Source organism: Poecilia latipinna, unplaced genomic scaffold (assembly GCF_001443285.1).
Source record: "Poecilia latipinna isolate Pla-1442-1.1 unplaced genomic scaffold, P_latipinna-1.0 Scaffold253, whole genome shotgun sequence".
Taxonomy (NCBI): Eukaryota; Metazoa; Chordata; class Actinopteri; order Cyprinodontiformes; family Poeciliidae; genus Poecilia; species Poecilia latipinna.
The window spans coordinates 110940-123747 of record NW_015112869.1 but is presented as its reverse complement, the minus strand read 5'-3'; the positions used below and the strand labels follow the sequence as shown (position 1 = coordinate 123747).

The 12808-nt window shown below is 41.8% G+C and overlaps 1 protein-coding gene across 6 annotated transcripts in view; it reads right to left on the bottom strand.

Moving 5' to 3' along the window:
- Positions 1–12808, bottom strand: part of ralgps2 (Ral GEF with PH domain and SH3 binding motif 2) — a 101767-nt gene that overhangs the window by 52232 nt on the left and 36727 nt on the right. For all 6 annotated transcript variants that reach the window (XM_015032894.1, XM_015032896.1, XM_015032897.1 and 3 more), the window contains exon 6: positions 399–482. In XM_015032894.1, the coding sequence (XP_014888380.1) occupies positions 399–482 (84 nt within the window). The remainder of the gene's footprint in view (positions 1–398; positions 483–12808) is intronic.

Sequence of the window (12808 nt, the reverse complement as noted above, 5' to 3'; positions counted from 1 at the left end):
TATAAATGCGAGTAGCTGAGGATAAAAAGATGTCTGCCTTCAGACATGCTTCACCTGGGGACCACTCGTGATGCACATAAGAGCACTTCACGTGCGAGGAGAAGACACAGGGAACCCAAAGAGCTGCCATGATAAACACAGCTTCAAAAACAAGCACATCTGGGAGAACCGGGGTGATGACTTGAGAGCAGGAGGATGGAGACGGAGGGCATGATGGAAAGACGAGCTGTCATCCCCTCAAACCTCAATGGCCAAGACTCATAAATCTCCATGACCGCAGGGAGGAAGACTTTCCCCTTCTCTCTCTTTTTTTTTTTTGGGAGGGGCGGAGGGGCGGGGGAGGTTGGGGGACTTCAGATTGAACTTGGCTGCAAGCGCCGAGGATGTTAGAGTCTCACCTGATTGAACCTGCGGGTGAAGGCTACGACATTCGGAGCGGAGCTGTGCTTCTCCTTCTTGTTCCAGCCACAGCTAGAAAGCTCCTGTAAACAACAAATGAAATCCAGATTACGTTCTGAGCCAAAGGGATTGTTGTGGACGCACGCATGCCGCTAATGCGATTCACATCGCAGTGGGAAGATTTGCTTTGGAAGATGGAAGGACCAAGACATGATAGTGGAGGAAAGCGAAGGAGGAGGAGACCGAACAGATGAGTGAAGACTTAAAGGGATAAATGAGGAACAGCAACAAAAAACAAACAGGTGAGGTCATACAGGAACATGTCTGTTTTAAATATACAGCAAAGATGTCTCTGCTCTTATTACACCGTCGTAAAACTTGCAGAAACAGGCAGGAGAGCACAAACTGAACACATTTTGGCACAATTCAAAACAAAAAGGGTTTGTTTGAGAGCTAAAAATATCGACAACCGGACAATCTAATCAGGGACTTCAAAGTAACTAATTCAAGTTTAAGTGGTGACGATTTTCAAGCCCTACCAAGATTTTGAAAAGTTACAGGTTTGAAAAAGCACAAGTGAAGTTTAATGAGAGGCCAGAAAAAACTCCATAGAAACATGAGGTGAGCAATGCTAGCTACTGATGAGTAAAAGGCCACTAGTGCCAAAAAAAAAACAAAAAAAAAAACATAAAAAAGCAATCTTTTTAAACTGCTGTCCTCACACACACACAGTGCAACGTCGCCTCTGTTGCCACCATACTGTGGGAAAGTCTCGTCAGAAAACCAAAATCAACCCCAAAAATCCTGATTGATGCATCTCTACTTTTTATACTCTCCGTATTTTCAACAAAGAACTGTACAGCACAAATACCTAATATTCTGTCTGAAATGCACGATTGCTTTGAAAATGCTAATAAATTTCGTGAATGTTTCTTTTTAAGTTGACATATCAAAATATAAAATCCCATTATTCCCTTACGTATCATCGTACATCACAGCGGAAGCAGTAGGAATATATTTTTAGTTTATTTGCTTTAAATCAAAGCAAACAGATCATGTTACATCTCAGTGTAAATGGTATTATTACAGTTGCCCATGTCTACTCAACACACAAAAATGTCTGCAAACATCTGAACTGAGCCTGGAGAATGTTTGAGCCGTCATGACTTATGACAGCTTTAATGACTCTGTTGCTAAGATGTTTATTGATTGTTTTGTTTTAATAAAAAGTGTATAAATGCCCTAATAATGCTCTTACAAAGCAGCAGTAGCTGGGGAAAGTGTGTTTTTTGTAAACTTGATTAAAAACAAGAGCCGTCGTGGCGTTGGAAGATGAACAGAGGAAATTCCACCAACACGCAAACACTCATTTGTTTCTGGTTCAGAACCAGGCTGGAAGTCCGCTCGACCTTCAGGTGGAAGGCAGAGACCACACATACAGTCCAAAGGGATCCCAGGTCCAACACGGGCCCTCCACAGGATGTCCCAGGGGCCAGGGACGGTGACATAATTTTGGGGTGGGGGGGGGGGACTTTGTGTGAGCCCTCCTGCTAAACATTTCTCCAGCTCGGCTTACTTGGGGCGTGGCCTGAACAGCTGAATCAGGCTGTAGCCCCTCAGTGACGCATGGCGACTGTCTGGAAGCAGCAGCGTCCAGTAAACCTCGCCGAGCTCCCCCGGAGCTGGACTGCATCAGCGTTTTTGTTTTTTCTTTTTGGTTTGGTTTCGTTTCCAACAAAAGCCTGCGTTCATTCAGAGCTGAGTCTCAGAGGCCGAATATCAAATGCAGATGTTAAAAGCAGACATTCATGCGTGGGTGAGGTCAAGCTTTAAGTCTACGTTCAATGTGTAGGAAAAAAGGGAGGGGGAAAAAAAGGCTATAAAACTGAAACTGTCGAAGAACTGAGCGGGCCTTCTCACAAGGAATTTTAAAATCAATGACACGAAGCATCACAGATGTGCTTAATGAGAGAGAGTTCAAACAAAGCAGGACATTTCAGCTCATTTCTCTCTGATTATTTTTAAATTAATCCTTACATTTATTTTATAAACCTTTCATTTCCTATACTTAGAGGTGAGTTGGTTTGTTTTCTCTGAGCCTCTGGCTCTGCCCTCTCTCTGCCACCCAGGCAGCGCAGTGGAAACCACATTTACCGGCACCCCAGGTAAACACGCAAAAGCCTAAAAATAAAATCATCTTCTAATGCAGCTGCATCATCTCACACTGAAAAATCCAACCGTTATGTTGTTCACATTTATGCATTAGGATGACGGTAGCTGAAAGATTTAGTTTCTGAAATTGACTTCAATTTCTCAGAGATCCTATTAGAAAGGCACAGCTTCCAATTGTTTATTTTTTTAATTAAGTTAAACAGGTTTCCTTCATGTTTATAATGTAAAAAGTGCAGAGCTGTCAAACTTTTCAGTTAATTTTTAAAATATAAATGACACAAAGAAATGAAATGTATCATATCGGTTCATTTCCGATACCAATACAGTATGGGTCGATACCGATCTGATACAGAAAAACACAGTGCTGAATTGACTTAAAACTTCAGTCACCTTTGGTGCAACTTTAATTTGTTCAGTCAGTGCCATTGTGTTAGTATAGAAACCAATGAAAAAATAAACTGAAAATGACAAAAACAATAGATTGACAGACACAAAAATAAACTGCAAGAAACCCTCTTTCAAATGGTCCAGAAAGTACAATTAGGAATTCTACATATAATGTAAAATATGTAATACATCAAGCAAATCGTCACTGACACCAGATTTAGAATTGTTTCCGATATCGGGACTGATGCTGGTATTAATATCGAATCGGTGCATTGCTGCAAGGAGTGAGAGACAGAGTAACAGAAGGCTGAACATACGAAAGGATGCAATGAAATGGCACAGAAGGAAAGAAGGAGCTCTTGGACATTAGAATAAGAAATTAACTCTAGAAAAGCTAATATTTTTCCAGATTCCCATTTTCTTTTCTGTACTTCTCCAGATTGCATAGAAATCCTGTATAATAATGCCACAGTGGCCCATTTCCTTTGGTCTCTAAGCTGGACAAGGATCCATTTACCTTGGCACCTCAGACAGTGAGCAGGATGGTGATGGTAAAAAAAAAAAAAAAAAAAAAGTCCCCAAGTTTCCATTTCATCCTTTAAACCAGGATGCCAACCTGGTTTACAACCAGTTGCTTGTAAGGAAAAAGGCCCTACTGTTCTGTCTTTCCGTCGCATCAGAAAAACGAGATGCCTCTTGACTGAAAGTAAAACTAAACATTCCTCATTGTGAATAAAATGCAACCAAATTGAAGTTTGCATATTATGACATTTTACAGTTTGACATTAAGAAGCTGCACTTAAAGACTAATTTACAGTGCAGTTTTTAACACGTCTGTACTATAGGTGCCAATAAAGACTTTTTTTGGTAACACTTTATTTGAAGGGGGGTGAATACTGATATAAATTTGTTATAAAAGTATTACTGATTGCACTTTAAAAATTAGATAACTTTATGTTATTAAAGGTAAAGTTTAAATAGTAATGATTTCTTGGTTAATGTCAAGTTGTCATAACAAAGACATTTTGAATAATGTCAACTTTGTATTAAAAGTGTCATAATTTACTGAATGACGCTTTATGACAACAGTCATAAATATTCATGAAGACTTATTCATGTTCATGACCGGTGTTATGTCATGTTTATGAAAGTGTCATGACAGTCTTATTCACCCCCCTTCAAATAAAGTGTTACCCTTTTTTTTTTTTCCTTTTACAACCCAGCAGAAACCTTGACACCAGACCGCTCGGTCCTCTCGCTTTAACACACATTAAGTCCGTCCAGGTCGTTTTCCAGTTGAAGTCATTTCAAGCCTTCCTGTTGTTCGGTGGTGTTATTAGAGAGTCCAGCTGCCCTGATCCGCAGCCCTTCCAAAACCTATTAGGATTTAATTTCCTAAATTTTTCTTGTGACTTTACTGCCTCTCCTCCCAGCACTCAGGCCTGACAAAACTCTTGCCAACATAAAGGAGAGAAAGAGAAAGAAAACAACAACAACACTGGATCGCTCTGAGAAAGGCTTTGAAAAGGCGAAGGTTTTAAACGCTGCAGTAAAACAGTGAAGTAAAATAGCTTGCTCCGCGAAACCACAGACAGCCTGTCATTTCCTCACGCTGCTGGAGCCGAACACAATCTGCCCCCCCAGCAAAATCCTGCAGACTTGAGAGAAGCTGACTCCATCATCAACACTTTACTGGAGTATAATTAACACAGAGGCTGTCAAAAATAATAAATAATAATAATAAACAATCTCACTTCAGGCAATCATCTACAAAAACAAGATAAAAGATGCATCTGAACTCGACTGAGACGAAGGAGATTCGCAAGCTAACACTTGCAAAGTGAAATCTGAACAAAGTGAGGTTCTGGAGCGGAGCCGCAAATAGTGATGAGATCATGTGTGATGCCACAAGAATCCCCTTTGTTTTATGTCTGCTCTGTAAGTGGAAAACTGTGCGCCGGGACCCCCGGGGAGCCCTGCTCGGAGGCCCAGGGCCAAGGCAGGAAGCCCCGATAAAGACAAGCAACTTTATTGCGGGGGGGAGAAAAGGAAAACAGAAGGGGAAAAGAATAAATAAAAATTGCTGAAATAAAGGAGGGTATAGCAGCGAAGAGATTTACAAGGGATGACAGGGAGGACCGCCGTGAAAAACGATCGGAGTCGTTTCTGTTCGCCGATTAATGCTTTAGGATGAAGTGCGACGGAGGAACGCTGGGCTGATTGCCTGGTTATGCCCAATTTATGGATCTGCAGAACTGACTCCCTGCAAATCTGCAGGCCAGTAAAAACATGGGATGGCAAAAAAAAAAAAAAGATAAGGAGAGAAGAGGAGGAGTAAAAATCTGCTGTGAAGCTTTTTTTTCCCCCTCTAACTTTGAACTTTCAGAAACCTTTAAACTAGCAGTCACCTCCGCTGCAAACCGGAGAAATCTGTTTTATTTTTTTCCCCCTTTCTTTCTAGGAACAGATGCATTTGTTGACTGGCGTATGGAGATGAAAGGAGGTGATCAAAGCCAGTTATCGGCAAGTCAAACTTAAAATACAGGTGTTTTCTTCTGATCGGTAAACCACAGTGAGGCACGAGCACGTCACGGCAAAAACGGTCACTTTTGATGTAGAAGGTGACTTTTGTTTTCAGTACCAATGACAAATCCTCTACAATGAAATCAGACGAAGCACAGCGTACGGGCATTTATGCTGAATCTTTTGTTTCTGTTAATTTAGCTTTTTCCTTAAAGACGTTACAATTCTGGGAACCTAGATGTGTTATGATATTTGGAAATGTAATAACAAAGGTTAGGATTATTTTGTGTTTTCCTCCCATTAATTTAAGAGATTGACAACACACATGGTTTTAAAAAATATATATATATATATATATAATATATATATATTTTTTTACCACTTTTTGTACTTGTAAGTTCAGGTTAAATCACCTCTGAGTTGTAAGAAATGTTCAGTTGTTACTTTGTTTCCTGTCGCCACCCACAGATTTTCCTTGGAATAGTTTTAGTTTCGACGCCCCGACACACCGAGAAAAACAAACTACAGCTGCAGGAAATACTGAATAATTATAATTAGCACAAAGCCCCTGTTGGCCAAAACTGTTCACACGCCTGGTGGGTGTAGATTTGTGCTTACAATGAAAGCCAAAAAAAAATTATCAGGCGGCAAATAAATCCATAGAACAGGAAATCCCTCATCAGTTCATGAGGGTTTCGTTTTGGGTTTCGTTTTTTTTTTCCCTTTTCTCGTACATCGGAGAGCGTGTTAAAGTTTACTCTCCTCGTAACTGTTGGTTCACACTTGAAGACTTCATTAAATATAATGACCAAATTACAACAACGGCGGTGGAAGAAATCCACCCGGACAATGGAAAACTTGTCACTTGTGGGGTTTTTTTTTTTTTCGCTCTCTCCTGCCAAAGCGTTATTTTTCTCCCACTTCGACGGTGATGAATGCGTGTGGAGCGCAGAGCTGACAGGCTCCAGTCTAGCTGGAGGGAGTGTGAGGGTCGGAGGGGGGTTCCTTCTTGTTTCTGTTGCGTAGCGATCGCTGTCCAAACAACATGTGCGGACTGTGAGGATCTGAGCCGAGCTGTGAGCCAACAGCCTGACGGCCTCTTCCACGCACGGCTTCCCATCAAATGCGTCGGCTGGAAATTACAGCCGATTCCGTAATTTTGTGACAGAAACTGAACTCTAGCAACACTTCTGTATCGCTTTCCACATTAACCACACGTATGTGTGTGTGTGAGAACTGATGGGTGCGTATTATCAGTAGTGGTGGTTTAATTGGGCCTCTGATCTGCTGTAGATCAGAGGCCAAACTTTTGTTCTGACGTTTTTACCAAAAATACCTAGCAGCAGAAGCAGCTTATCGTTTCTCTGCGTCTCGGCCAACAGAGCAAAGGAAAACTTTCAATAAACGCATCTGATCTGCAGCCCAGACCCGTCGTCTGCGTGAGAAGACGTCGATATTTTCAGCTGTGTTTTTTTCCAACACAACGCAGCTACAAGTGAGAATTTTATGAGAGAAAACGATGAGGTGGTTTTGCGTGACACCAGACAAATCAGCGATACTGGAGAGGTTGTTCTGAAAAATGTAGAACGGGAAGATTTGTTTGTTTTTTTTTTTTTTTTTTTGGATGCATCGATCCACTTTTTTCACTTTTGATACAAATACCAATATCTGAAGTTCAGTATTGGCAGACAAAACAGCACTGTAGTGACTCAAAAAGAAATATTTTTTTGTTTCTTTAAAACAGTGAAGTCATTATACTGAATTACAAATTTATTTGACAACTCTGCTCCACTTAAACACACCAATAGCTTCGCAAGCCTGGTCAGACATGTTAAAACAACTTTAATTTGTTCAGTCAGTGCAATTAGGAGCATAGCAGCCAACGTAAAATAAATAATAAAGAAACTGGCAAACTGGCTGACTGGTCAAACGTGCAGAAAAAAACCTCCACAAACCTCCTGTCAAATGGCTCTGAAAGTATAAGTAGAAATTCTAAGCATAAAGTAAAATAAATCAGAGCACAAAGCGTAGAATTACACTGAATAGATCAGCCCTTCTAGATTGGACGCATTGCCACCAACACCAGATTTAGAATTGTTCTCAATAATAGGACCGGCACAGACGTCAATATCAGATCGTACATCTGTGCAAGAGATGGTGGCATTCTGATCTGAATGTGTGTGAGTGTGTGTGTGTATGGGGGGGTGGGAATCTACTCGAGCCGGACTCGTGAAAAAGAACCATTGCCTGCCTTCAACTAGAAAGCCATCACTCTGCGACCCTCAGCGTGTTCAGAGGAGCTCTGCTGTGGCTGATCGGACATGTGAGGAAGGCCACAAAGTGCTGGGCCGAATGTAAAATGCAACCTGACTGCTGCTCCCTGAGAGCTGGAACAAAGACCGCCGGCCAATGCCGCTAAATCACTCGGCTTGGCTGTTGCCATGACTCTTGTGTTAAAAACAAAAGGCAGAGCTCTCCCTCTCTCTTTCTCTCTCTCCCCCTGAAGCCTCTCTCCATCACTCACACTTTTCTTCCCCCCCCCTTCCCTCTCTCAGCCACTCTTTCATAAACATCCAGCTGCAGATCGTCAGCAGCGTGTCTGATTACAAAATCGGAAAAACAGAGAGGGAAAGAATGGCTTCTATTGTTTTTTCCCCCCGAATCAAAGTTCTTTTCTACTTTCACTTAACACATCATTTCATCTCCTCCTCCTCCGCCGACCCGACGGCACAGTTCATCTAAGTGGACTTGCCAAGGCTTCGACCCAGCAGTAATCGCCGCTTCGTAAATTCAGATGCGCGGGAGAGATTTCCTTCTAGTCCCTTGCATCCATCCCTCCTTCCCTATCCCTCCCTCCTCGCTGTGATCCATGTTATCATATGTCATTATAATGGCATTTCACTCTGCTAAACGACAGCCAACGAACATAACCGCCATTCACCGGAGGGCCGTAAATCAGACGACGGTCTGCTCTGCAGCATCGATTATTCTACGTCCCAAAGAAATACCGTCTGCTGTTCCCATCGATTACGCCGAGCGCTCCACGCCGGCCGGGCTGCGCATTCCTCTCCACTGAGTGAATGGCTTTCGCCGCCCGGCCGGCAACGGGCCCCGTCCCGCTCGCGTGGAAACGGCTCTCCTGGATCGATGTTCGCTCGCTCGCCGAGTCTGCGGCGTCACGTGTTTTGAAGATGAAATCCCTTTGAGCCAATCCCCTATCGGAGAGAGCTGGCGGCAGGCCTCTCCAAGTACAGGATGTACAATTTTCTGCATCATATGAGACAAGATGTTTACTTCCTGTCCAAAAGTCCTGGCTGGACTTTATAAAAAGACGAAAAGTATCTCTCCCCTTTATGGATTTATTCCGATTCTGTATTTAGTCAGAATTTAATGCTTTGGATTTTCTATCATTTATTAAGCATTCACAAAATCTATCCAAACCAAATCTGGCTTTGAGTGAAAGTAATAAAACTTTGTTAAATCATAAATAACTACTGTAATTAACTGCATTTTTTTTATTAAAAGAGTTCAGTTCAACAAGCCACACCTTTCCTTCTACGAGACCAAGAAGTCACTTAAAAAGAGCCAGTCTGACGACATGAAGCAGGCAGAGAGACCTCAGAAAGCAACACGCCCGCTACGTGAGAACGGGTGACAAACTATCAGTCTGGAAATCAGCCTCATAAAGGGCCGTTTAAAAGGTCTGAGGGAACCGCAGCGAAAGCCAAAATACACAAACGTAAAAACAACATAACGCAGTGGTGAACCTTCATAGGTTACCCAAATTGCTGGTCAACTTGTCCTTGAGGTCAGAAAGAACCCAGAAAAACATCTAAAGTTTTTAAACAGTTTTCTCTCCGCATCATTTTTTTTTTCTTGTTCACATGTAAAGAGGAAAATGCATCTTTTGTGGAAATTTACATCATTAGCCAAACCTCTAACCTGACAAAGTGGCCTAATCAAAGTCTGGACTTGAATCCTCAGATTTAAAAAAAAAAAAAGAAAAAAAAAAAAAGAAGAATGTGTCTGGGTGAATTGATACAAATCGGAAAAGACAGGTGAGTCAAAACTGGAGGCCAGGGAGCGGAAACACTCGATGGCAGCCGTTGCTTCAAAGCGTGGCACGGCCGGTTGTTGGGTTTAGACTGGGATTGCTTTGCACTCGGAGCCGGCTCGGTTTGGATGACATCCCTTCAGAAATCGAATCATCGTGTGAAAACCGCGTCTTGTTTTCACGTTCTCAGCACGACCTCGTCTGCAGTAAAAACCGTTTCTCTGATAATCCGAAACATTTAAACCTGTAAGGGTGTGGGCACTGCGCCGCCTCCACACAGACCTGGAAAAAAATTCCCACCTTAAATTTTTTTTTTTTTTTTTTTTTTTTTGGAGGGGTGCGGGGGAGTGTTCCCACTGGCATCACAGCACAAGGTGAGAAGTTCTTCTTGATCCACAACGTCTGGCTGGACGATCCGGGCTCTTCTCCATACATCTGCTTCGAGTCAGCGACAAAACGTTTAAGCTATTATCATCTTCTGTTCTACTGCAACGTTTTCCGGATCATTTAGGCAAGTGAAAGTGCAATCGGTGAGCGGCTGTTGCTCTCCTAAAGAGTCGTACACGGGCTCTAGGTGAGATTTTGTGATGGCTATGAAGTGTTTGTGGAGGCTGAGTGAAGGAAAACAAACAATTTAATTAGAAGTTATGAAGCCACGGTGTCTAAATCTAGCAATAGCAGGATTATAAAATCCAGCCAAAATGTCTCGTAAAGGCATTCCTCTTTGTTGTCTCGCAAAAAAAAAAAAAAAAAAAAAAGATAGATGAAATTTATTGAATATGTTGATTCCACTTTTTTGGAGTCATGTTACTAAGAATCAGTCCTCAAAACATCTGGATTTGTTAAGAGAGTTTATAAAAGCAATAAAAAATCTTCATTGAACGCTAACCGCCTTAAAGCTGTGAAACGAAACGAGTGTGACATCATGCAGCGTCATGGAAACGCGAGCGATCATGGCCTTGTTTCCACTCTCTCATCTAAAGGGAATTATACAAGATGTAAAAATGCCTCGGGGGAAAAAAAAAAATAAAAATATCCACGCCTCCTGAACTTCTCCACATTTTGTCAAGTTATGGGATTTTAAATAACCTGACCAGCGCTACACGAAACATCACTTGTGCTCGCCCCCCTTTAGTCAGATACCCCAAAATGAACAAAATCCCTTAAGACGTCACCTGATTAGCAAAGAGAGTCAATTTATGTATTTATTGTTGAAATAACTACAGCCGTTTTGTTAAGTCATGAAAACATGTTGTTGGCTTAAACTGAAACAGAGTCCCAGAAAAATGAGTTAGATTGTGAGGTTGTAACATGATGTGGACGATACGGACTTGGGATTTCATCGTGACATTTTGTTGCATAATTGTGATAACGTTAAAATTGTGATTGAAAAAATGATTTTTTGCTTCCTTTTTCGACAAGTGCTTGATCTAAAACAGCATTCAAATAAATAAATGGATAAAATAAATACATACTGATCATGAACACCTTTCCTATTTGAAATCTTCTGCAGGACGCCGTTCACTTAAAGACACTTAAGCTGCACACATTACCTGCATTTAATCAGAATTTTAAACTTACTGATATTTATTGATCCTCTTGTGGAACAAACTGAGTGAGGAAATAGCAAAAAAAATCACATTTCTGATAACGCCGTCACTTTTGTATTGAGACAACGATGAATCAAAATTCACACAACATTCAATGAAACTAAACGGTCAGAGGGTGAAAAAAAGAAAAAATGGGCTGCAAGTCAATAAAAACACTATTGCATAACTCGAGGAATTGAGTTATTTAACATTTTTCCTATTTGGGCCGTGAACAGAGTGAAGCCTGAAGACGCACGCCCGGGTGCTTTTCCCATTATGCAACGAGGACGCGAGGAAGACGGCGGTGGAAGCTCAAGCAGAGTTCCCTTCAGTCGTAGCGCCGTGGGGTTTTTCTCGGCGAGACGGAAGAAAAGCCAGAGAGCCTCCATGGTCCACTCTGCTGGGTCACCCTGGGAACCACACCCTCTGCTCCTTCTCATTCTGACTCCTACTTAAAATATCCAGTCCGGCTCAATTTCACCCAGACTACATTTTCATTTTGCATGGTTAACTCCTGAACAAGCTGGACAAACTAAACGTATGCCAGAGCTCCAACTTTTCTTTTGCTTCCAACAAAAAGAATAAGGAAGCATGCAACAGAACGACAATGAATGAAAGCAAGTGCTGAACTCAGTTTCCAGCGTCACACACATATGTTGCTGCATGCTGTTTCTCTAAGGCTGCAGTGGTAAACCTTAAACCCTGCTAATCCGGGCCTGCTGTCAAAAAGGCCCCAGCAGCTCAAAGGGGAAGACGAATGAGATCACAGAGACTCTCAATGGGCCAAATACCAAGAAAAGGTGGGACAGCCTTCATCTGCATAGCTGTGATATCTACACCGGGTTTGGTTTGGGGGACTCTGGTTACTGATAACAAAAGTTGAAAGCAAGTGGTTGGGCCACGAGATAGCAGATTTTGGAAAATAGAAGAACAAAGCTGATGATAACTGATGAGGAAGTTTTATTTGACTTATTTACATTTTCATTTCTTAGAACAGGTCAGGCGAGGGCAGTTTGTTTTTTTGTTTTTTTTAAGGCACAAATTTCCGGAATATTTTTATAACGCTGAGAATTTGAGCAAAATTTATTATTATGCATCAAAGGCAGACCGGTTTGAGAGTTAAGACCTTTTAAAGACCATTATGAGTTCAATTTAAGACCTGCATCACGACAGAAATTTGAAGAAAATTACACATTTCGCAATTCTCTCGACAATCTTAACCCCGTAGAGTCATGCTTTTTTTTTTTTTACACAGAATGCCCTGAGCAAGCCAATAGCGAAGGCGAACGCTGCCCAGCCAGCTGGCTAATAGGTTTGAACTTTGCCATGACAGACAAAAAAAATTTTGCAATCCAGCTAGTAAGGCTATATCAACAGTTAATAGTTACTAGCTAGTTAGCAGTAGCCTCAACCGTCGCAGAACACATTGAAGATGCGACTCAAACTTCATCTAAATAAATAAATAGAATTTGAGATCTGTGACAATTCCACACTTTCAAAAAACACTCAACCGTCTCACTGACACAAACTAATGTTTATTTAAATTCAATAAACCAAGTTTTCTGCCACGAGTTGGACGCCCCTCACTAGTCGTCCTACCAATGTTGGACACCTCATCCGTCCCTGTGCCACACCACAACCCAACACTAAATGGGGCTGAGGTCAGGTGAGGTCAGGTGAGGTC